Genomic DNA, 26567 nt, shown 5'->3' with positions numbered 1-26567 from the left:
CCTGCAACCTGGTTGCATATGAACTTCTTACAAGTAGGATGTGAACTCTCGAGGAGGGCATTACTGGTAGGATAGCCTTTTGCATTCAGCCCTTTAAGTATATTTTCTTCATTAACATTGTTAAAGCATTGAGAATCATTTTTTGGACAAACAACAGAAGAATGAGCTTAAAAGTGAATTATTTATTTTCTAAAGAAAAAAGTATATTTCTTATAAAAGATTTCAAAATATACCTCAGAAATCCACACATTCTTGATTACTCTATATATTCTGATTTTAAAATCCTCATACATCTAATAGATTTGGTTATTGAAGCAGGTTTCTTGTCTAAAATTATAAATGAGATGATTCTGATTTAAATGAACCTCCATATGACCACTTCCACTTGATTAACTTATTAGTATTTTAATTTTTGTTTGATTTGATCAAACTTTAAATATATACTACTTTGGATATTGTTCTATGTCAATGGAAGCTTTGGAAACTGATTAATAGAAAATCTAATACAGATAAAAGATTCATACACTGAAGTTATAAAAATAGTGGTAATGCTTCAAACAATGGGAAAAATGAGACTAGCTCTGTGTCAGTAACTTAGAATTAACCTACTGTAGTGGAATTAACCGACCCAAGACTATGACCCAGAAAACCCTCAAAAAAGTTAAGAGGAATTAAATAGCAATTTGAGAAAACAATTATATAAAAAGAAATGCCACGTGCAATGAACCCAGAAGCACATAATAGAGATGACAAGAACTAATTTGTTGTGATATTTATGGAAGTATTTTTTGAATGATCAGAGAAAATATACTATTTTATATATCTATTTGAGGAAATAATGACTTTACAATAGACAGAACTCTGAAAGAACATATGCAAAGCTCTCTCTCTCTCTCTCTCTGACTTTCCAGTGAATCACCTTTAAAATAAGCATGGATTTGGACCATAAAAAGCCAAATTCCAATAACTGTCAGCTTTGATTTTACATTAGAATTACTTCAATAGTTCTTTTTATGCATCAAAATATCCTGACAAATGGTGTTGCCTAGGTACCTTCTAATGCTATGCCCAAGTAGAGCGAGAACTGGGCATTATTACTTTCTATAAACGGATGTCCAGATGATCCTACTCTGCAGTGCAGTACTAATAAGCTACACTCTTTTTTCCTATGGACCCTGTTCTTTTCTTTAAAGGAGCATATGAGCTTACAAAAATATAAACAATAGAATAAACCCACAGGTTCACTCTAAGATTGATGTCGTATAATATTACTCAGATATTCTAGAACTGATAATCATGAATATAACACCTGAATGTTTTACAATATCAATGAGGGCAACCAGAGTTGTATAATTAGACCTTGTTTCAGTAAGAATAGTGAAAAATTCATGCATATATATATATATATATATATATATATATATATATAGGCATACTTAAATAAACTTATCATAAGATACATTTTAATCACTCAATGTGATCACATTTGTTTCACTGAAAAAAATGTTAAAATTTTATCATTAATGGAATTATCCTTAAAAACTGTGAACATATGCAAAGTAGATTAATCTAAAATTCATAGAAAGTGTAAGAGAATGAAGCCAACTTTGTTTTCCGTCATCATCAAGATACAATGAAACACTGTAATTGATATATTTTTTATTTTGATGTTGGCAAACCAAAATGCTTCCTTATACAAAAGTGCTAAAAGAAAGTCTTTTTTAATATTGTATTTTGTTATAATTTAAATATAACTGGGTCTCAGACAGCATAGTCACAAAAGGTGATGACCACTCTAAGGATGATAATTAATGAAAAAACAAAACAAAACAAAACACTGATACCTTGAGCCATTTAAAATGTAAATTTAATTAAAACTAACATATCCAGTGTTGGTAGGTTATATCCAGATAGTATGTATCATTGATAGAGTCTTCAGAATTTATCTTCTGATGTGTCTTTAAGTAGAAACATTATTTTAAATTTATTATTGTTTTCTGAAGTTACATTTTAACTTTATGTGTTCAATGTGCAATAGTATATTTCTGTAGATTTCAATATTTTTATCATTGAGTTTCTAACCAAACATATTGTCTGTTTGTTCAATTATTTTGTTGTATTTTTCTCCTGTTACAGTAAATGAAGGAGGTATTAAAACAGCTTCCAACTTATGTCCAGATCCTGGAGAACCAGAAAATGGGAAGAGATTTGGATCAGATTTTAGGTAATATTTTAAATTATTTTTGATATATGTCATGACATTTCTTTCAGTTTAAAGATCAAACATAACTGAGAATGTAGGAATGTGTATTAAGTGAACTCAAACTATGTAAGCCAGATTCTACAGGTATGTTGTTATTGATAATTTGCCAGAGTCTTGTTCCTGAATTTATTCCAACTGCTTTATATTTTTTTCCATTTAATTTCATGTTGGCTATGGGCTTGCTGTATATTGCCTTTTTGTGTGTTTAGGTATGTGACTTGTATCACTGACCTTTCCAAGACTTTTATAAAGAAAGGGTTTGATTTAGCCACAGGATTTTTAAGCACCTAATAATGTGATCATGTGTTTTTTTGTTTTTTGATTTGGTTTGCTTTGTTGTTTTGTTCATTTATATAGGAAATTACATTGGTGGGCTTTTTTTTTTTTTTTTTGGAGGCAGGGTTTCTCTGTGTAGCCCTGGCTGTCCTGGAACTCACTTTGTAGACCAGGCTGACCAGGCTGGCCTCAAACTCAGAAATTCACCTCCCTCTGCCTCCCAAGTGCTGGGATTAAAGGCATGCACCACCACACCTGGCACTGAAATTCTCTTTCTTTGCTGAGTCTTTGTGGTTTATGTATCAGGGTGACTATGGCTTCATAAAATAAGATTGGCAGTGTTCCCTCTGTTTCTATTTTGTGGAATAATTTAAAGATTTTGGTTTTAGCTCCTCTTTGAACGTCTGCACTAAAATCATCAGCTCTGGACTTTTTCAGTTGGGAGAGGTTTAATGATTGCTTCCATTTCCTTATCAGTTAGAGACCTATTTAGATCATTCCCCTGATCTTTATTTAACTTTTGTAATGGTATCTATCATAAAAGAGATGTGGTATTTAAACTTTATTAGAGTTTCTTTTACAAATGTGGATGCCTCACAAACACCCAATTAAGAACAGGATAAAGTTCAACATAAAAATCTCAAATGTTCTTGATATAGTAGAACGTTAACTCTAATAAAATAAATCACTTCACTACAAACACTTACAGTTTGGAGCAAGCCTCTGAAAGATTAAGGTAGTTGTGGTAAGCAATCAAGTGCAACATGATCATATAACAAAAAAATCTATCCTTATAGTCAAATGAATATTTCATTTTCAGTAAGGAATCTTAACTTTTAGCTATTTCAGTGTTGAGAGAAATGTATTGATTTGTAGTCTTTGCATATACCCTTTATTCTTAAAAACCCTAGCAAATATTTGACAATATAGTTCCATGTTACAATGGGAAATCTGAAGCTCCATTTTTGTTGATAAAAACTGGTAGACATTAAATTGTATCTCAAGATGTTATGATTTAAAGGACTCATTGTTTTAAAAATGCCTGTTTGTTTTGAAAACAAATTAAATTCATCCAAAACTCATCTTCAATATATATTATGTAATCATCCTAAGATTTACTTTTTTTCAAATCTACAAATTTCAGAGAGAGAGAGAGAGAGAGAGAGAGAGAGAGAGAGAGAGAGAGAGAATCATGACCACATTTTGACAACCAAACACGAGCAACTATCTCCTGTGCTACTGGGCAGGCTTCCTCTGCTTCATTCCATTGGCCAGGCTCCCTTTCTTTCTTCCTGAGTATATATACCACTTCACACATTTAAACCATTTACTTGTTTTGATGTCTTTATAAGGAGTTATAGGAACATTATCTGATCTAATTTATATTTTGTAGAGATCTCACTGCCTCATTTTTACCTTCTTAGCTTCATAAGAATGGCTTGGTGAAATATGGTGGTAACTTGAATTATGGTGATAACAATGAAGTAGAACGATTTCGGATATATTCTAACGATATGATTTTAAATATGCAATAATAGTTCTATGTAAAAGGTTAAGAGAAAAAAAAAGAATAAAGAGCAAGTCTCTGCTTGGAAGTTAGAACCAACAGAAGAAAAAATTAAATTATAATTCTAATAGCATAGAATTAAGAAAAATAAGGAGAAAATTTAAGGACTTAATTGGAGCTTTAACTTTCAAATGTCTGAGATATAAAGAAAATATATGATAAATGTAATCAAAATGTAAAATTATCAGGGCAATCTACAAGTAATAAAGAAAATTATAAGGTTTACTGAGATGGCACTATGGGTAAGATGCTTGCATGTGAGCATAAAGACCTGAATTCAGGTCCAATCTCCTATGTGAAAAGATACAGAACGTTTGTGACCTTAGGACAAGGAATCAGAGAGAGGGGATATCAACACTAGCTGGCCAGCCAGCATGCAGAAATAGCACACCCTGGTTCAGTGAGAGACCATGGCTCAAAAAGTGAAGAAGAGATAACCCCATGATCAGGACAAGTCCATGATCAGGGGTAGTTGGCAACACAAAAATGTTCAATGGTAGCTTTTAAAACTTTCTTTGATATTTCTTGTCATACTGGTCTTTGCTTGATGTTTTTATTTCTGTTCTTTTGTGTATGTGTTTCTTTTTTCTTGCTTTTTTTTTAGAAAGGAGAGAGAGAATGAGAGAGAGAGAAGAGAGAGAGAGAGAGAGAGAGAGAGAGAGAGAGAGAGAGAGAGAGAACAAAACTGAGTTAGTAGAGAGATATAGAAATCTGGCAGAAATTCCAGGAGAGATATAATATAATCAAAGTATACTGCAAGCATTTTTTAAATAAAAAATTAAGAATAAAGGAACACATCTGGTATTAAACCCTGATCTCCATATAGCAAAATGCACCTGCACAAGTGTGTTCATACACACACACACACACACACACACACACACACACACACACACACACACACTAGCTCAATATAAGTAGATAAGTCATAGATTATATAGAGAGAAGAACTAAGAAACAATAACAAACACCCAGAATGACTACTAAAACACCAGCAGCTCTTTCAATGTGATTTTAAATAACCATTTTAATGGGACAAAACCTAAGATCAAAATGTGAAGGATGTCCTTTAAATCAGTGTGAAATAACTTGACCAAATCATGACAGAAGTCTGTCTTTTGTTTGACAACATGAGTTTTGTTGATGAAATATTTTCTTTGGAATGACAGTTTGAAAATAACTTCCTACAGGTTCGAGAGTGAATAAATGCTTCAGGTAGTTAACATATTTGGGAGATCCAGTAGCCCACAACAGTAGAATAATGAGCCAATTACATTGTCAATAGAAAATCAAGACATATTTTTATAGATACTACAGAATAAAGAATTATAACAATGAAAATATCAGTGATATGAGGTTTTATCAGTCTCATATGTCTCTTTCATATATTAAAAGTATATGAGTTTAAAATAAATATTATTTCAAGCACAGAGAGAGATACAATATTATGTTTAATTTGTTTACGTGGTGCAATCTAGAATCAACTTGGCAGAGGCCCTTATTGAGGGAGTATGGAGACCACATTGGTCTGTGGATAATTGTCTTAGCTGCTTTACTTGACATGGAAAAACACATCCAGGATGTGATCAATAACCTTGCTTAGTTTCAAGCCTTAGACTGTATAAGCCTAGGGGAAAGTAGCTGAATGCTCACCGGGTATACATCCATGTCTCTGTTTTTTACTGTGGGTGTGAATTCACTGTTTCAAGTTTCTGTACTCTTTACTTCCCTTGTGCAATGATCTGTAACTTTGAATGTTTAACTATTCCTTTCCCCTTAGGAGCTTTCTGTTTGTCGTGTTTTCATTAAGACAAAATTAATCTGCTGCAAGAATTATTTAGAGGTGTCAGAAAGGAAGACAGATAGACATTAAAGACTGATAGGCTGTATGATGGAAAAATGAGAGCTCATACTTAATACTTTTTTGATAATGCTTGATCAAACAAGTCCAAGAAATAAAATATGTACATATAAAGACAGATATGGATGAGGTGAGATTTAAGGCAGAGAAGAAAATAGTAACATATCTGCTATCAACAGGGAAGAGCAAACTTGATATTAAAACTGCTACCCTGCAGAATAATTTTTGGTGACCTTTGGAGATTGATGATAATGACTCTTCAATTTACATGGTTTCTATCTAGCATTAATGACTGACCCTAGCACAAATATAAAATTGGTTGTGCAAAGTATGTTAAAGTTCACTATGTTTGGCAAATTGCTAGTAATTATTTCATGCATATGGATTAGAATCATAGACCTAAAGCACAGAAATCCCTAAGTTAATGCCCAAACTGAGAGATCTTTAAGAGGGAATTCATCTGATTATTTTCCAAGGTCAGGCTTAACAACAGCATTAGGCCACCTTAGAAAGCAGCAGACAAAGAATTTGTAGAATCATCTGGGTAATGCAATGAGTTTATATGTATTTAAAAACTGAGAAAAAATCCAACTCAAAATAATCAAAATCTAATTAGGATATAAAATATTAATAAAAGATAAAGTTAGGGTGTACCTTTAGCTAACTCTTTTTTCATTCAACATTATCATCTTCCCCAAAGTACTAGGTATTCCTAGAACCTTGTCAAAAGAGAATTGCATAGTAGCTTTCCTATGAATCACCATCTGTGTCTAAAACTGCCAGATTGGTGGCAGATTGACCTAGTAATGTACCTCATAAATATGAAAATTCTGTGGGAAGTATTTTTGGTGGTTTTGACCCATATAATATTTAAATTATTTGATTAAATTATGAAGATTATAAAAGCAGAATCTATAAAACAATACCAAAAATAACATTATAATCAAGTTCATATACAAAAGAACATTTACCCTGCAAAAGGAATTGCTAAATAGGAGCAAAGACTGGGAGAAAATATTTAGAGATCCTTGTTAGGATTTGGTCCAAAATGCACACATACAGAAATGAAACAAAATTTTTCAAAGATCAGTAAGCCCTCAATTTTATTCCATAGTCTGTTAAACAGCAGAGAGATGAACCTTGGTATTGTTCCAATAACAAGTAATAAAGTCTTTTGCTACAACATTGATCACAACTGAAAACACTGTTAAAATTCTTCCAGAGTAACAGTAAACTCCACAAAAGAGGTAGTCATAAAATGAAAAACTCCACATACTAAGACACATTATATTTTTTCAAGGACAGAAAGAGTCTTCCTCTCTGGGTCCACACATGCCATCATAGGCAATCTCTCCATGTTTTCAGAAACTTGAAGCATAGGTTCAGGTCCTGTCTCTCCAGTCTACTTGCTTTAAAATCTTTTTTTTTTTTTTTTTTTTCTGAGACAGGGTTTCTCTGTGTAGCCCTGGCTGTCCTGGAACTCACTCTGTAGACCAGGCTGGCCTCGAACTCAGAAATCTGCCTGCCTCTGCCTCCTGAGTGCTGGGATTAAAAGATGCACCACCACGCCTACGCCTGGCTTAAATTCTTACCCTGCAACATAAGGCACAGTAGGAGTTCTTCCAAAAAACTACAACAAGAAGCCAACATTGGTAGCCTCTTTTTACACAAATGTTAATTTAAAGTAACATCTTTAAAGAGATCTCTAATCTTGTCAGGTTTATCACCAGTCCTTAACTTGTCCCTTGGGAATTATTCCATATAGTTTGCCTGATCAACATGTAAGTTCGTTTTTTCAGTTTTATTTTTTCCTCATCTTAGGAACTCTGCTGCCAGGTGCCTTTGCATGTGTTGTTCTAGATACTCATTCACTTGTGCAGTCAGCCTTTCTTCAGAGAGCTTGTTATTTTCGAAACAAGATATTTTTCTGGTCATTCAATCCTTAAGTAGTGTGTTTGTGTGTGTGTATGTGTCTCTGTGTGTGTGTGTAATCTCTTTTGTCTTTGGGAAATTTTTTGAGTTATACAGAAAATAAATAAAGATCATATAAGTTAAAAATATTTAATTGACTGAATTAATTAAAATAGCAAAAATTCATCATCAACTTCTTTCCATTCATTCATTTGGACCTATGGCTGGGTAACCTGGAACTCATTATTAAAAATGAAACGAAGACAGAAATTTAAAAACTGCTAATCCTATCACACATAATCAATATATTTGCATCTATAGGACAATCTCTGAAATCTGAGATATTTTACTGACTTCAGTGTTCCTTTTTGCTCTAATTCCTAAGGTGAGAACCTTGACAACTGGGTTTTGAAATATGCAAAGATTTTTTTCTAATTTGAAATGTCCATGGAACATCAAGCATCACACAATTTGTGTGTGTGTGTGTGTGTGTGTGTGTGTGTGTGTGTGTGTGTGTGTGTGAGTGAGAGAGAGAGAGAGAGAGAGAGAGAGAGAGAGAGAGAGAGAGAATGGTTGCCAATGAAATATAAAAGCTGGCACCATAGTGTCTACTGAAGTGTAAATTAAAAATTTAAATGTCTCTTAAAGTTACAACCAAATGTCTGTGAAATCCCAGTTGGTGGTATCCTTACTTTTCATAGATTCTTACAGCAAAGATTTTATATGACACCTTCTTGTCAAAAGCATAGAAAATTAAGTAACAGGGGAAATTTAAATGACGCAAAAGTGATTTTACCAGAGGAGCATTTCCTTCCCTCTAGGAGTGTTGCTGGTTCCAGGTCCACATTTTTGTTGGAAAATCCAGACACTGATATACTTTTCATAAAGTGGACTTTGCTTTTGGGGTCATATTATCACATGCCAGTTAGGAAAACTTTAATGATGCAAATGCATCATACTTTTGAATGTGAACCTGTCTCCCCATTCAGGATGTGCTTCCTAAGAATGCTAGTTTATTCATGAATATCATTTGAGTAATTTCAAAGAAATCCCCTACAGTAGACATTGCCAATGGTATTCTTCCTGTGCCAATACTCAAGTGCTTATAATGTGTCACGAAGAATGGCTGACACCTTTGGTATATCTGCTCTCACCACACATCATCATTCTTTATCCACAATTAAGTCTATTCCCTAACCTTCTCCATTTCTCTCAGTTGGCCAGTACCTACCATTCAGTAACCATCACAACTCCCTGTCATACTTGTATGACTTAAATATATATATATAATTTTACCTGACTCTTGTCATACTATCATGTTTCCATTTTCTTGAACTCTTTTCTTCAAAGTTTCCTTACATGAAATAGTTTTTGAGCTCCAGTTTGCCAGTCTCTGCAGCCACAAGTATTCCCTTACAGTTTTAGGGAATGCCACTCCTGCCAATTTAGGACTCAGAGCAGAGATACTGAAAAGAATTTCAGAAGTAGCCAGTTTATGAACAAGAGTTGGGCTAATATGAAATTTTAAATTAGTTTGGGCTTATCAAACAGGCTCTAAGAAGAAAAATACACCTTGGAGTGTGGGTATGTGCATTTGCAAGAGAGCTCCAAGTCAGATCGGGTTGTTTTGACAATGGTCTTATATAGAATTTTTGTGGGGATTGACGTTACTTTCTTCAGAGAGTTTCTACAATTGAATAAGATCACTGGGTGTTTCTTGAGTGCATATAACTGAATTAAATATTACAAAGTAAAAGCCTAGACCAGAGAATACAGGGTTGTGGGATATCTTTATTGCAAATAATTTTAATTGAGATTCTCAAATGATGTCTGGGAAAAGGAATAGATCTCTATCATATTATGCATATTCATGTTACATGACTGTCTCATTTCTATTTTAACATAAAATTTCTATATACAAAGAAAAATAATGGTTGAACAGGAGTCCCTGCTGTTGTGCATTTCTTGCTATTCCATTCTCCTGAGGGTTCAATCAGACGGCAGGATAAGCAGCTTCTTTACATTCCCATGTGCCCTAATGTCACTATCTTTATCCATATCTTCAGAACAGCATTTTTTCTCTGTTTTCCACAGAGGACTTACACCAGCCCTGGAGACCTCATCACCTTGACTCTTTTTCTCCACTTCTTCCCTTTTGTAATTATTCTGAGATTTGGATATTTAGTTTCATTTTTAAAATTAAATCCAAATGAGTTCTTTTATAAACCAAGTATGCATCAACTTGGATGAAAGTGTTTGGTATTTGGAGTCAGGTGAGTGTAACATCACTTTCTGGTCACTCTTTTTTTGTGTCACATGAAGAATTGTAGTGCTAACATTTTTAGGAAAAATCCCGGCACAGGTTTCTTTCACACTTTAAGCCATTCATGTTCCTTTGTGAAACACACACACAGCCTTTATATTTCTTTTTTTTTCTTCTTTTTTTATTGGGTATTTATTTCATTTACATTTCCAATCCTATCCCAAAAGTCCCCCACATGCTCCCCCACCCACTCCCCCACCTACCCACTCCCACTTCTTGGCCCTGTCATTCCCCTGTACTGAGGCAGATAAAGTTTGCATGACTAATGGGCCTCTCTTTCCGCTGATGGCCGACTAGGCCATTTTCTGATACATATGCAGGTAGAGTCAAGAGCTCCAGGGTACTGGCTAGTTCATAATGTTGTTCCACCTATAGGGTTGCAGATCCCTTCAGCTTCTTGGAGCCTTTATATTTTAAAATATGCCTTAGCCAACACAATAGCTGAGGAACTGCCTGCCCTCTAAGCTGTTAGAATCCACTTTCCTACTGATAACTCTGCGTTACTGTTTACAAATTTCTACACTCTGTCTGGACTGCTCTTAACTCCAACTGGCCAACCCACATGGCCACAATGTTATGGCTCCGCTACCCCTTTGTGGCTCTCCTTCTCTCTCTTTTAAGTTCTTCCTCTTCTATGGTGGCTACTTTCTCTTCCCTCTCTCTCCTCTTGGTCTCTTCTCTCAAAGCTCGGATCAAACTCAACCTAACCTATGTCTCTTTTACCTAGGTATTAGCTGCTGCCATTTTAATTTATCAATCAGAATTAACTGGGGTCAGGGTCTCTCAGTATCTTAATTGTTGACTTTCTTGTCTTTAGGGCAAACAGTTTAGGGGGAACCAAGTTAGCACTAGAATGCAAGGAGCATTAAGCCAAACCACTACAAAGAACTTTAAAAAAAAGTTTATTGATTTTATGTATATGTGTACACTGTAGATTTCTTCAAACACTCCAGCAGAGGGGATCAGATGCCATTACAGATGGTTGTCAGTCACCATTTGGTTGCTGGAATTTGAACTCAGGACCTCTGCAAGAACAGTCACTGCTGAGCCCTCTCTCCAGCTCCAGCTCCAAAGAACTTTTCTTATCCAGATCTCTCTTTCATTTTTTTTTTCTTCAGTAAAAATTCAGTGAATTGCCAAGACACTGCAGTGAACAGTGAATATTTTCTTCTGATTTTCCAACTAATTTCTTAATTACTGCAAGTGCAAACATCTTCATTCTGGTCTCAATATAGGGGCTTTTCTCTTATTGTATCTTGTTTTGTCCTATTTGGGTGCCATCTCTTGGAAAAGTAGGGAGAGTAAATTTGGTGGAGCAGGGTGGTGGAAGGAAGAGCTGGGAAGTTTGCAAGGAGGAGAAATTATGGTCAGGGTATATTGTATGGTGAAAGAACTTATTTTAAATATAAAATGAAAAAAGAAGAAAGAAAAAAGTAAGAAAGAAAATAGAGAAAGAAAGAAAGAAAGAAAGAAAGAAAGAAAGAAAGAAAGAAAGAAAGAAAGAAAGAAGAAATGAAGTGAGAGAGAGAGGGATGGAAAGAGAGAGGGAGGAAGGGAGGGAAGGAGGGAGGGAGGGAGGGAGGGAGAGAGAGAGAGAGAGAGAGAGAGAGAGAGAGAGAGAGAGAGAGAGAGAGAGAGAGAGAGAGGGAGGGAGAATCTCTTCATTCTTTCCCACCAATTCAACCCTCTTGATTCCTATGCGGACATTCAGTCCTTAGTAAGCTTTAATTCTCATTGAGTTGTTAAAAAGACTTCTCACTTTCATAATAACCATTATGAAGTTCGATGCAGTGTTAGGAAAATATGGCCAGGGTGTACATCATCACTCTCCTGCTTCTAATCAAAGCTGTATTTCTCTCATATGACACCAAATTAATGAATGGTACAACATTGGTTATAGTACATATCATGCCTCATTTTTTTAACTTAAGAATGACTTCACTCCATAGTTCTGTTAGTGGGCGAACTTGCTTTCAGGAGCTTCCCACTTAGTTATTACAAAGCCAAGCTTTGAACCCCGAGCTTATGGCTCTCAGTTGTTGCTCTTTCCCTTTGCTTATACATTTGCATTTTAGCATTTTAGTTCTTCTTACTGCAGTCTAAACCTAGCCTTCTGGCATTATCTTTCTAGCACCATATTGTGATAGAAAATGCTAAACCTGTTTCTCCCCATAAAATTATACGTGTGTGTGTGTGTGTGTATACATTATATATATATAATTTCGGTTGTGTGGTGTGTATTTAAAGACAATGAATGTTAAAGTTTTTACTCTACCTTAAATTTAGCAGTAGTTTCACATACAATTTTTTTATTCAGACTGTCTTCATTCTTAAATGAGTAGTACTCTATAGCACATTATTCTTATTTCAAATAAATAATCCTGCCATCCTTTGAAAACCACATCTTTTTTTTTTGTATGTATATTCTTCATCACTAATATAGCTTGTATCCACAGCCACTTGTGTCATTTGACTCTCATGGAATTTCATAATTTTTTCCTATTTCCACAATACATTCATTTTATACAGTAAAAAAAATGTTTATACAATTGCATTCTGCCAATACATCTGTAAATGCTTTAGGAAAGTGTTATATGTGAAATGGACCAAACCCTATCACCACTCCCTCCTGTGTTATATTTTAAAACTGATAGGATTAACTTGTACCAGTATTTTCCATATGGAAATACAATTATGGCCTCTTTGAATAATTCTTAAAACTTAGGACTGGAAAGAGAGGTAATCAAAAGAACAACTTTTCTATTATTCCTTAGGACCCAAATAGTTTTGTGCAATTTTGAATGTTATCCAGTAAAATTTGACTCCAGTAAAAATACATCCATTTTATATTATATAAAGATAAAGATCAAATAGTCACCCCAGTAATACTATGTTAGCTGATAGGGTGTTTAAGAATGTATGACTTAAGGATATGCACAAATTACATAGGGAAGAACATGAAATTCATAGCATGCTTAATACTCCAATATAGCAGTCTAATAACCCTAACCCTTTATCTGTGCTCTCTGTAGTTGTTTACATAGGTTTTTCTTTGCTAGAGGGAAAATACAAATTTTTGCTAAAGTATATTGAACCATAAACCAGAAAATAAATAAAAATCTAATTTAAACAACAAAAATATCATGATCTTACCTTTCTGAAGTACACTTTTAAAAATATATGTTTGTAAATATATTATTTTTGAAATGCAATATACACAAAGATTTTATAAAGACAGAAAAAAGGGACATGACTGAATTTTGACAGGTATCTTGCTTGAAGTGTTAAGAATTATTCTTTTCCTGTAAGGGGGTGTGGGGCATAATAGCAAAAGAAGAAGGGGAAAGAAAAAAAGGATACTATATGGCAAAAACAAATTCCAAACAAAGCATGATGGGACAAAAATAATTAAAAAATAAAAACTCTAAAAATATCAATGATAATATTTTGTGTTTGCCATCCCCTGCTGAGCATGGGGCCTAATATTAAATGTGCTTTTCATACTCAGTGATAATCCATTGTTAAAACCTAATATTTTCTTTGGGAGTAGCTGTCAGTTGGAGACGGCTTCTGAGGTAAAGATGTGTTCTTGTGCCCATGTCCCTTCTCAGTGATGGAACCCCATCTGGTTTAGACTAGAGCAGGCTCTGAGAATGCTATGGCAATCTGTGGGTTTGCATTTGTGTTAGCTCTGTTGGATATTTTCTTTATTTACAATTCAAATGTTATCCCGTTTTATATAGCGAATAATTTTTTCAATATTTCTATATACATACTATGTTATGAAAACAGCATAATATTTGTTCTTTTTTCACTATTGCGTGTTCTTTGCATGGGCCCTAACAAAAGTAAAGTGTTTTAAACCTGGCCATTGGGCTCTCTTTGTTATTGAGCTTATATAGTACTTAGAAATGATAGAACGCTACAGTCAATGCATTATTTTTTTAATTTACTAATTTTCACCTTCATTATCTTATTTACAAATATTTGCAAATGAATTGGTGAATAAGGAAGCATTTGGACATATGGCTTGATGTAGACATAGAGAATTTTGGAGGAGGGTATGGGTTGACTGTGCACACAAACTGGAAAAGAGAAAAAGAAGAATTGTAATCTATAAGAAAACCAATGTCTATGAAATTTTATCCCAAACATCTCAATCTCTATTCTGAAAGATATGCAGATCTATAATCATTTCACAGGGTGTCCATAATGGCTATCAGTTCTAAAACATATTCACACAGGTGGTCATTCTATTGCTTGAACAACCTGATTCATATTCACAGCTAATTTATTATTTTTTCAAACTCATAAATTATTTGAATTATCTGAATATTTCACTGGAAATTTCAGTGCTCTTACTTTAAAACTAACCTTCAGACCGAAATGACATGGTGATGGTAAGACTGTGTGAGTCACTTGGAGAATTATGGTGCTTATGATTCTGAGAATATACTTTGTAAAACCCTATACAAAACAAATACACTAAAAATCACCTGAAAAGTGAGTTCACATTATAGTATACACAGTCTTAATATAATACTTTTTCAGTTATTAAGATTAATTTTGCCATGTCTGTAAACTTATAGTTCCATTAATATACTAATTATATGATAGTTATATCTAAAAATTTAATAATTTATAGTCTAAGACCTTTTCACTTTTATTTACTACTTAAATATTCTATACACTTCTTAACTCTGTAAGGTAGAAGTGATATCATTGCCCTTTTTCCATGACCTAGAGTGATACAATGATTTCTGTCATACAGACTATTAAATTCCAGCGTCAACCAGAGATGCTATTGAAATAATAGAATAGTTATACTACTCTAGACTCTGTCAGCCTAGTTGTTCTGTACAGTGTGGGAACCCCCTCTGTTTCCATAAAAATTGTAAATGATGTAGTGCCACCTTTAATGTGGACCTTAATAGCATTTGCAAACTGTATTAAAAATAGTGATAATCTCTAGGAAAAAATTCATATGTTCAATTTGTTTGGTAAGACTGTTGTCATGGATCAGATTAGTTTTGGATCCTAATATGACTTATGAATTATTTCAAATAAAAAATAATGCATGTTTGACAATCTTGTTTACGTTTTTAATGTAAAAAATAGTAAAGCAACTATTTATTCACTTATACTTGAAGAGAAGTCATTGTTTTATGTTCTGATCTATTAGAGAAAATCTGATATTTTTTTCTGTTTGTGTGAATGGTGATGTTGGCTGGCCTACTAATTGGTGAAATGGTAAAAGGGGGAAACTTGATGCATACAAAGATCACAGTAAATTACATTGTATATCAGGAAGAAGACCTGGGATTCTATTGCCTTTTAGGTTCAATAGCCCATACCCAATAACCTTTATCACCATATAGAGTGTGTCACATAACTGTGATAAAATGCCTGACAAATACCTTGTCATATAACTATGATTAAATAACTGACAAATACTTCCATAAGATGGTTTTGTTTTCTTTTGCTTTGTTGTGTTATGTTTTGGTTTGGTTTGGTTTATTTTTTTTTTCTTGTTGTTTTCTTTGCATACAATTCCACAGAAAATATGCCATCATAGCACATGTGTTCAACAAAACCAAAGAGTGGCCAATTATATCACACACACTGTAGGGAAAGAAAGAGATAAATGATTATGTTCAGTTCATCTTTTTCTTTTTTATGAAATCTAGCAACCTGTCCATGTAATAACACCACCTATATTTATGGTGGATATTCCTAACACAATTAACCTAATTTATATAAAACCTCACAAACATACACACAATGGTTTTGTTAGAGGTTTTAGTTGGGACTAGGCACCATAACCATGGCACCACTTATAAAAGAAAACATTTAATTGGGTCTGTCTTACAGTTTCTGAGGTTTAGTCCATTATTTCCATGGTGGGAAGCATGGTGGCATGTAGGCAGACATGGTGTTGCAAAAGTAACTGAGAGTTCTACATCTGGATATGTAGGCAGCAGAAAGAAAGAGAGATACTGTGTCTGCCTTGAGCATCTGACATCTCAGAGCACACCCTATTAACACACTTCCTCCATTAAGCCCATACCTCCTTATAGTGCTACTCCCTAAGAGCTTATGGTGAATTTTTATTCAAACCACCATACCATATGTATGTCTATACAATGATTCTAGACCCTGCATCTGACACCCGGTATCAGTAAACACAAATCAAATCCTTTCAATATAACATCCAGATATATTACATTTAAGTCATAACCACACCTTTATCCACATAGGCACATATCTGTCTTATAACGCAGTATAACTAGTCTAACTTCAAAACTTCCTATAATCTTCAACATTAAAACATTGTATAAAGGTGCAAAGTCTATGGCTAATCTGAGACCCATATGAGCTCCTATGAAAAACAAAACAAAACTCCCCAAAGTCAATAAAAACATACTCTTCCAGCACACAATAGCACAGAAATAAACATCACCATTAGAAAGAGGAGGAATGTCAACATAGTCAGGAATAAACAAACCAAAGCATCACTGAAATCTGGAACAGCAAATCCCAAATATATATCTCCACGGTCCACTTCTAGGGATCCAATGACAACCTCTACAATTCTACGGCATTTAGTACATGTGGTTTTTCTCTTGAATTGGCTCCACTTCATAACTACAGATTTCCTTTGTGAATGTCCTATGGTCATATCATCTCCAATGCTCTAGGAACTCCACTGCAAATGGAGACATCACCTTCCTATCTGTATGCAGAATCCTGTTATAGTTCTGTTGCAGGAATTCTGATCCTGCTACACTTTGTGTCTCATTAGTACTTCTCTGTAGTTGTATAGGCTTCTACATGCTAAGTCTGTGGAATATTTCAGCAGAAAAGCCCATTTGTGCTATTCTAAGTTTAGACTGTCTATTTTAACAAGTTGTGGCTTTAGGTGCATGGAATCTTGCTCTTGCTCTCCAGGATATTTTCCTGTTGTCCCAGTACACAGAACTAAGTTTTCCTAATTACACTATCCTCTTTAACAGTTTTAGAGGTTAGTCACCTGCCTTCTCATTTGAATCTTTCAACTGGTTTACATACCTTTTTCCTCATTAAACTTTACATTTGACAAGGTTTCGACTCTACATTTTACTCTCAATGTAGAGATGTCTGAAAATATTAAGCAGTATCCAGGACACAACCTAAATATTCTTCTGCATAGAAATAACTTACTTTAAACAAATTGGTCCATTATCTTTAGATAACAGTCCAGGAAAGTTCTCAGAACACAGAATGAATGCAGGCAGGTGGGTTGCGAGAATATCACATTAAAGCTATCTAGACTGGTCTCTCATTGAATCCTCCCTTGGTAACAGTATGAGTTATGCTTTAACTCTTTTCCTTATCATCCCTATCATTATCCAATGGTCCTTTATCATCAATTTACAGTTCATGAACTTCTCTAGCTGAATGCCTTGAGTTCCAACCTTTTCCACATTCCTACAAAAGCCAATTTTAAAGGACTGAGAACCCCATAGTAAGCCTTATCATAATATCTCCACATCTTCCTTTGCAATGTATATAACTTTGCTTAAAAAAAAAAATAACAGCAGCAACAACAAAACACTTAAAGAAATAGAAGTACACTTTGCCTTACAGGAGAATGACATGGTCCAGTGTAGCAAGGAAGGCAATAGCAGAAGTCCCTGTGCTGTGCCTCTTGAGTCATTCTGTAGTTTAGACTGTGTCATATTGGTCAGTACTAATATTACTACATCGTTTTATAAATAGGATAATGTTTTAGAGAATGATTTGTATTTGACTACAGTATGACTTGTCTAGATACTGTCTAGTTGTAGATCTTGGAGCAAAACCATAAAGGTCATCCCAGCATGCTCAACGTTTTTAACTTCTCTTTGCTTTTTCAATGCTGATGCTGATTTTCCTCCAAATAAAGTACTATTTATTGTTTTGCTTTTATTTGAAAGGCAATTTATATGATGGGAAGTGTTCTCAAAGTTAAAAGTAACTCAATTTTCTTTAGTTACATGTTATATTAAATACCTTTTGCCAAATTTATTAGGATAAATGACCATGATTTAAAGATAAACACCTCTAAATTATAAGTTGGATATTTTTATTCATTAAAGAATCACAGTATCATAATTGCATATTTTGAGATATATTTATTTTGAGATTCTATGTTTTAATAAAAACTAGATTGATCCATGGAATGCTGCAGTTATTGGGCACATACAGGAAGTCTAATCTTATTTACTCAAAACTTTTCATGGTAAGATATATGGTTGATTAAATATGAATATAAGAATTTATTTTATGTATTTTTGATATAGGGAGTCTGAGAAATTTGAATTGTTGACTTACATGATAATTTATCATAGCATTCAGGATCTCACTTTAGAATTTCAAGATGAAATAACCATCTAAGAATAACTGAGACATTACCAAGTATAAAAATGTCCTTTTGTACTTGGGATACCACACAGTATATCTTATGCTATTTTTTGCATATTCTTAGGTATTTTTTGAGATTATATATTTTTTCTGATTGGAAGGAGTAGATTATACAAAATTTTGGCAATAAGGATCTTTTTTAACTAGAATGAATGCCACATTAACATATTAATTTTTATAATTCTTAAAATGTATTCTAAGATTTTAAATAAATGTGATTATATTAGATAACTTATAACAATTTGTGTATATTCCTCAGAAATGATTTATTTCCACCAAACAATATCTTTTTTCTTTTTTTAAAATATTTTTTATTATTACATATTTTCCTCAATTACATTTCCAATGCTATCCCAAAAGTCCCCCATACCCTCCCCCACACACACACACTTACCTACCCACCTATTCCCATTTTTTGGCCCTGGCATTCCCCTGTACTGGGGCATATAAAGTTTGTGTGTCCAATGGGCCTCTCTTTCCAGTGATGGCCGACTAGGCCATCTTTTGATACATATGCAGCTAGAGTCAAGAGCTCTGGGGTACTGGTTAGTTCATGATGTTGTTGCACCTACAGGGTTGCAGATCTCTTTAGCTCCTTGGATACTTTCTCTAACTCCTCCATTGGGGGCGCTATGCTCCATCCAATAGCTGACTGTGAGCATCCACTTCTGTGTTTGCTAGGCCCCGGCCTAGTCTCACAAGAGACAGCTATATCTTTAAAAATTTCATCCTAAGTACATTGGTGATAAGATTTCTTGGTCTTGAGAATTCCCTCTTTGAATCAAATATCAACAGCTCTGTTACAGTATTTAAGTTACTTAGTGACACCTAAGTACTTACTAGAGAAAAATATGAAGTTTTCTATAGAGTTGGGGACATCGAAACATTTTTTGCTCCAGAGTTGTTGAAAGTTACAGACATACAAAATTTAACATTTTTAAATTTAGTTGTTATTCACTTCTAAGTCACTTTGTATTCTTTTTTATTAGATATTTTATTCATTTACATTTCAAATGCTATCCCGAAAGTCCCTTATACCCTCCCCCGCCTTGCTCTACAACCCACCCACTCCCACTTCTTTGCCCTGGCATTTCCCTGTACTGGGGCATATGATCTTCACAAGACCAAGAGCTTCTCCTCCCATTGATGGTCGCCTAAGCTATCCTTTGCTACATATGCCACTAGAAACACAGTTCTGGGGGTTACTGGTTAGTTCATATTGTTGATCCTCCTATAGGGTTGCCGACCCCTTTAGCTCCTTGGGTATTTTCTCTAGCTCCTTCTTTGGGGCCATGTGTTTCATCCAATAGATGACTGTGAGCATTCACTTCTGTATTTGCCATGCACTGGCAGAGCCTCACAAGAGATAGCTATATCACCTTGTATTCTTAAAGCACATACTGATCATATTTTTAAAAATTAGCCTAAATTTCATTTTATTGAAAGTAAGTTATGTTTTTTAATGTTCAATTAATCAATGTTGAATGTGTTAGTTTAAATAAACTTAAATAATCATTTGATTTTTTTTCAAAAGCATTATCCTGTTATATTGAGTTTTAGTTGGTTTAGTTTATTTTTTTCTGCATGTTTAGGACTTTAATCTTTTCACTACACAAATGTTTTACATAAGCTTTAGCTTTTGCATCAAACTTGGTGTCTGGTTAATTTCTGCTCATAAAATTTTAATTTGGAAGACTAGCCATCTGTGTTAATGTTGGATTCGGCATTTGTTAGAAAATCACAAAACCGTATATTAAAAACTCAAAAACATCCATCCATCATAAATGCATTGTTGGTAAGAGTGTTTGGTCTGGAGAATGCCCTCTTTAAATCGAATATCAACAGCTGTCCTTTCATTTTTCCTTTGTTAATATTTTGATTATATACAAAATTATAAGTTCACGATTTCAAACAAACTAAATTGTTTCAAAGTTTATATATTTTGAAAATAAAATCTCTTATTCCACTGACAGCTTTTAAATCTTTATATAACAGGACACTTTTGAGAAATTAAGTATTTTTAAAAAGATGATGACATTTAAAGACGGGCCAACATAATTATTTTGAAATTCATTTTTGTTTCCAAACAATATCATTTTGTGTCATCTGCCTGATAGTTTGAATCTTAATAACGTGCTCAATCATTTATTTGGATTGCTGCATCATATTCACTATCTGTCTAACGTGGAAGGGATTAGATGTGCAGGGTTGTCAACATATCTTCAGTGTTGACAGAGAAATTATGGTGGCTACATATAATTGTCTTTTTTTATGATTTTACTGTAACTAAATACTTCCTATAAATCTTTTAAAATATGTTTTCATAAATTTCCATAGTTACATGTTTTCATTACATTTATTTGAATCTTCAAGATTTATTTTTATTCATGTATATGTGGCAACTCTGAGAATTCATGGGACATGTATGTACGTGCCCAAGTTGTCCTGTAAAATGTGTTGAACAGCCCAGAGATCAAGGTACAAGTGGTCATGAGTTTCCCAGCATGGCTACTGGGAAATAAGATTGTTTTCTCTGAGAAAAAATAAAAACCCTTGACTGCAAAGGCTTCTCTTTCACCATCACATTAAAATACTTCATAAAAAGAAATAATGAAAAAAAATCATTTGTTTGAAATATCCATTTCCTAAACACTGAGCCCAGATTCTATCAAAAAATGTTATTCTGTTGATTAATTTGCTCTTGTTATTTTGGCTTGTTGTATTTTTGTTGTTCTTTAATTTAATTTCAGTGTTACTGCATAGATATGGCTCCCTGTAAATGAATAGTTCAAGTGTTTTGTTTTGTTTTGTTTTTCTTTAAGAGTCCAGGAGATAGTAATGGTTTTAAAAGAGAAATAAGTAACTTAAAGCATTTATGAGGCAAGCAAACATTCTGCTGAATATAATTTAAGTCTTGATATAAAATGATTAATAGTAGTGACAGAGACTGTAGTTTAAACATAGAAAAACCCCTGGCAGTCTTCTAAATCAGAGGAAACCATGTGGTATATGTTCCAAATGCCCTGCATGATGCTTTCAAATGACCTGAGGCAACGTACTGCAAAACAGTGGTCAAAATTACTCCCCATCTTGCCTACCTCTTTTCTCTGCACTCTTCTATTTTTTCTGAGTGAGGGCTAGCAAACACAGCAGTAAAACTTGTATCTGTTGGCTTACTTTAGATACAGAGAATGAGCTATTCAATTCTACACTAAATTGGTAGGAGAAGCTTCAGGACCAGTATAACAGAAAATTAGAAAATAAGCCTTGATAATGGCAAAAGAAAAACACGTGAGTTCTGGGTCAACACAGATTATGATAACATCTGAAATAAGAAGTAGGAATCTGGAATAATATTATTGAGAGTTTGAATCGAATAAATGAAGAAGATAATTTGCACTAGATTTAAGGACACACGATGACTCTGTCCCGATTTAGCCTAGTAGAAATATTTAAATGCCTGATATGTGCTCAGTAAATGAAGCTTCATTTCTTCTAAAGAAAAAGAGGTATGGGTTAGCACATCTGATTCTGTGACCTAAACTACTGCCTACACGCCCTCTTCTTTTTACATGTAAATTACTCTGAATGCATTATCTGGTGGAAGAGAAAAATGAAATTTGTTACCTCACTAGGAAATTCATCTTACATTCCTCACAGAAAATCAAAGACACCTTTTGATTTGGTAGCAAAGGTACATAGGTAGTTGTTTATATTTAACAGTTGCCTGTATCCAAATAATATATACTTATTTATTTATAATAATTCCCCTCATAAAAAGCCTACCAAAGCTCTAATGACTTAAAGTTGATGTATTTTATATATCTTATCATGGAAAAACTGATTAAAATTAAATACACTCATTTGTGACAAATATAAGTACTATTAGACATTATTATTAATTTAATAAGATGTAGTAACTGAACAAGTTCCACACATATTCCTCTTACTAGGACTTGCTTGTTTATCCCAATATTTTATTTTTATTGGTTTCTATTTTTCTTCAATTTTGTATATGTTGTCAACCTATCTCCTTTAGAACTAAACTTCTGAATAGTTCATACTTCTAATTTGTGCTCTCAAATTGTATTATTAATTGAGCAGCCATTTGGAATAACAAAAAACCTAGGATAGCAAAATCTCTTCTCAAGGATAAAAGAACCTCTGGTGGAATCACTATGCCTGACCTAAAGCTGTACTACAGAGCAATTGTGATTAAAAAAACAAAAAACAAAAAACAAAAAAAAAAAACTGTATGGTACTGGTATATCTACAGACAAGTAGACCAATGGAATAGAATTGAAGACCCAGAAATGAACCTACACACCTATGGTCACTTGATCTTTGACAAGGGAGCAAAAACCATCCAGTGGAAAAAAGCCAGCATTTTCAACAAATGGTACTGGCACAACTGGCAGTTATCATATAGAAGAATGTGAATTGATCCATTCACATCTCCTTGTACTAAGGTCAAATCTAAGTGGATTAAAGAACTCCACATAAAACCAGAGACAATGAAACTTATCAAAAGATGGCCTAGTCGGCCATCACTGGAAAGAGAGGCCCATTGGACATGCAAACTTTATATGCCCCAGTACAGGGGAATGCCAGGGCCAAAAAATGGGAATGGGTGGGTAGGGAAGTGTGTGTGTGGGGGGGGTTATGGGGGACTTTGGGATAGCATTCTAAATTTAATTGAGAAAAATACGTAATAATAAAAAATATATAAGAAAAGAAACTTATAGAGGAGAAAGTAGGGAAAAGCCTCGAAGATATGGGTACAGGGGGAAAATTCCTGAATAGAACAGCAGTGGCTTGTGCTGTAAGATCGAGAATCGACAAATGAGACCTCATAAAATTGCAAAGCTAAAAGACAAGGAGGGACACTTCATACTCATCAAAGGTAAAATCCTCCAAGAGGAACTCTCAATTCTGAATATCTACGCACCAAATGCAAGGGCAGCCACATTCATTAGAGACACCTTAGTAAAGCTCAAAGCATACATTGCACCTCACACAATAATAGTGGGAGACTTCAACACACCACTTTCTTCAAAGGACAGATCGTGGAAACAGAAACTAAACAGGGACACAGTGAAACTAACAGAAGTTATGAAACAAATGGACCTGACAGATATCTACAGAACATTTTATCCTAAAACAAAAGGATATACCTTCTTCTCAGCACCTCACGGGACCTTCTCCAAAATTGACCATATAATTGGTCACAAAACAGGCCTCAATAGATACAAAAATATTGAAATTGTCCCATGTATCCTATCAGACCACCATGGCCTAAGACTGATCTTCAATAACAACATAAATAATGGAAAGCCAACATTCACGTGGAAACTGAATAACACTCTTCTCAATGATACCTTGGTCAAGGAAGGAATAAAGAAAGAAATTAAAGACTTTTTAGAGTTTAATGAAAATGAAGCCACAACGTACCCAAACCTATGGGACACAATGAAAGCATTTCTAAGAGGGAAACTCATAGCGCTGAGTGCCTCCAAGAAGAAACGGGAGACGGCACATACTAGCAGCTTGACAACACATCTAAAAGCCCTAGAAAAAAAGGAAGCAAATTCACCCAAGAGGAGTAGACGGCAGGAAATAATCAAACTCAGGGGTGAAATCAACCAAGTGGAAACAAGAAGAACTATTCAAAGAATTAACCAAACGAGGAGTTGGTTCTTTGAGAAAATCAACAAGATAGATAAACCCTTAGCTAGACTCACTAAAGGGCACAGGGACAAAATCCTAATTAACAAAATCAGAAATGAAAAGGGAGACATAACAACAGATCCTGAAGAAATCCAAAACACCATCAGATCCTTCTACAAAAGGCTATACTCAACAAAACTGGAAAACCTGGACGAAATGGACAAATTTCTGGACAGATACCAGGTACCAAAGTTGAATCAGGATCAAGTTGACCATCTAAACAGTCCCATATCACCTAAAGAAATAGAAGCAGTTATTAATAGTCTCCCAACCAAAAAAAGCCCAGGACCAGATGGGTTTAGTGCAGAGTTCTATCAGACCTTCAAAGAAGATCTAATTCCAATTCTGCACAAACTATTTCACAAAATAGAAGTAGAAGGTACTCTACCCAACTCATTTTATGAAGCCACTATTACTCTGATACCTAAACCACAGAAAGATCCAACAAAGATAGAGAACTTCAGACCAATTTCTCTTATGAATATCGATGCAAAAATCCTCAATAAAATTCTCGCTAACCGAATCCAAGAACACATTAAAGCAATCATCCATCCTGACCAAGTAGGTTTTATTCCAGGGATGCAGGGATGGTTTAATATACGAAAATCCATCAATGTAATCCATTATATAAACAAACTCAAAGACAAAAACCACATGATCATCTCGTTAGATGCAGAAAAAGCATTTGACAAGATCCAACACCCATTCATGATAAAAGTTTTGGAAAGATCAGGAATTCAAGGCCCATACCTAAACATGATAAAAGCAATCTACAGCAAACCAGTAGCCAACATCAAAGTAAATGGAGAGAAGCTGGAAGCAATCCCACTAAAATCAGGGACTAGACAAGGCTGCCCACTTTCTCCCTACCTTTTCAACATAGTACTTGAAGTATTAGCCAGAGCAATTCGACAACAAAAGGAGATCAAGGGGATACAAATTGGAAAAGAGGAAGTCAAAATATCACTTTTTGCAGATGATATGATAGTATATATAAGTGACCCTAAAAATTCTACCAGAGAACTCCTAAACCTGATAAACAGCTTCGGTGAAGTAGCTGGATATAAAATAAACTCAAACAAGTCAATGGCCTTTCTCTATACAAAGAATAAACAGGCTGAGAAAGAAATTAGGGAAACAACACCCTTCTCAATAGTCACAAATAATATAAAATATCTTGGCGTGACTCTAACTAAGGAGGTGAAAGATCTGTATGATAAAAACTTCAAATCTCTGAAGAAAGAAATTAAAGAAGATCTCAGAAGATGGAAAGATCTCCCATGCTCATGGATTGGCAGGATCAACATTGTAAAAATGGCTATCTTGCCAAAAGCAATCTACAGATTCAATGCAATCCCCATCAAAATTCCAACTCAATTCTTCAACGAATTGGAAGGAGCAATTTGCAAATTTGTCTGGAATAACAAAAAACCTAGGATAGCAAAAAGTCTTCTCAAGGATAAAAGAACTTCTGGCGGAATCACCATGCCAGACCTAAAGCTTTACTACAGAGCAATTGTGATAAAAACTGCATGGTACTGGTATAGAGACAGACAAGTAGACCAATGGAATAGAATTGAAGATCCAGAAATGAACCCACACACCTATGGTCACTTGATCTTCGACAAGGGAGCTAAAACCATCCAGTGGAAGAAAGACAGCATTTTCAACAATTGGTGCTGGCACAACTGGTTGTTATCGTGTAGAAGAATGCGAATCGATCCATACTTATCTCCTTGTACTAAGGTCAAATCTAAGTGGATCAAGGAACTTCACATAAAACCAGAGACACTGAAACTTATAGAGGAGAAAGTGGGGAAAAGCCTTGAAGATATGGGCACAGGGGAAAAATTCCTGAACAGAACAGCAACGGCTTGTGCTGTAAGATCGAGAATCGACAAATGGGACCAAATGAAACTCCAAAGTTTCTGCAAGGCAAAAGACACCGTCAATAAGACAAAAAGACCACCAACAGATTGGGAAAGGATCTTTACCTATCCTAAATCAGATAGGGGACTAATATTCAACATATATAAAGAACTCAAGAAGGTGGACTTCAGAAAATCAAATAACCCCATTAAAAAATGGGGCTCAGAACTGAACAAAGAATTCTCACCTGAGGAATACCGAATGGCAGAGAAGCACTTGAAAAAATGTTCAACATCCTTAATCATCAGGGAAATGCAAATCAAAACAA

The 26567-nt window shown here is 34.4% G+C and overlaps 1 protein-coding gene across 9 annotated transcripts in view; it reads left to right on the top strand.

Moving 5' to 3' along the window:
* The window catches only part of Csmd3 (CUB and Sushi multiple domains 3), a 1211921-nt gene that overhangs the window by 502850 nt on the left and 682504 nt on the right, over positions 1-26567 (top strand). For all 9 annotated transcript variants that reach the window (XR_001781523.2, XR_003951374.1, NM_001081391.2 and 6 more), the window contains one exon: positions 2137-2224. Coding sequence is in view for 7 of the 9 variants with exons in the window: in NM_001081391.2 (NP_001074860.2) it covers positions 2137-2224 (88 nt within the window). In the remaining 2 variants the exon portion in view is untranslated. The remainder of the gene's footprint in view (positions 1-2136; positions 2225-26567) is intronic.

This window comes from Mus musculus, chromosome 15, assembly GCF_000001635.26.
Source record: "Mus musculus strain C57BL/6J chromosome 15, GRCm38.p6 C57BL/6J".
NCBI classification, from domain to species: domain Eukaryota; kingdom Metazoa; phylum Chordata; class Mammalia; order Rodentia; family Muridae; genus Mus; species Mus musculus.
This window is presented reverse-complemented; position numbering and strand designations above follow the sequence as displayed.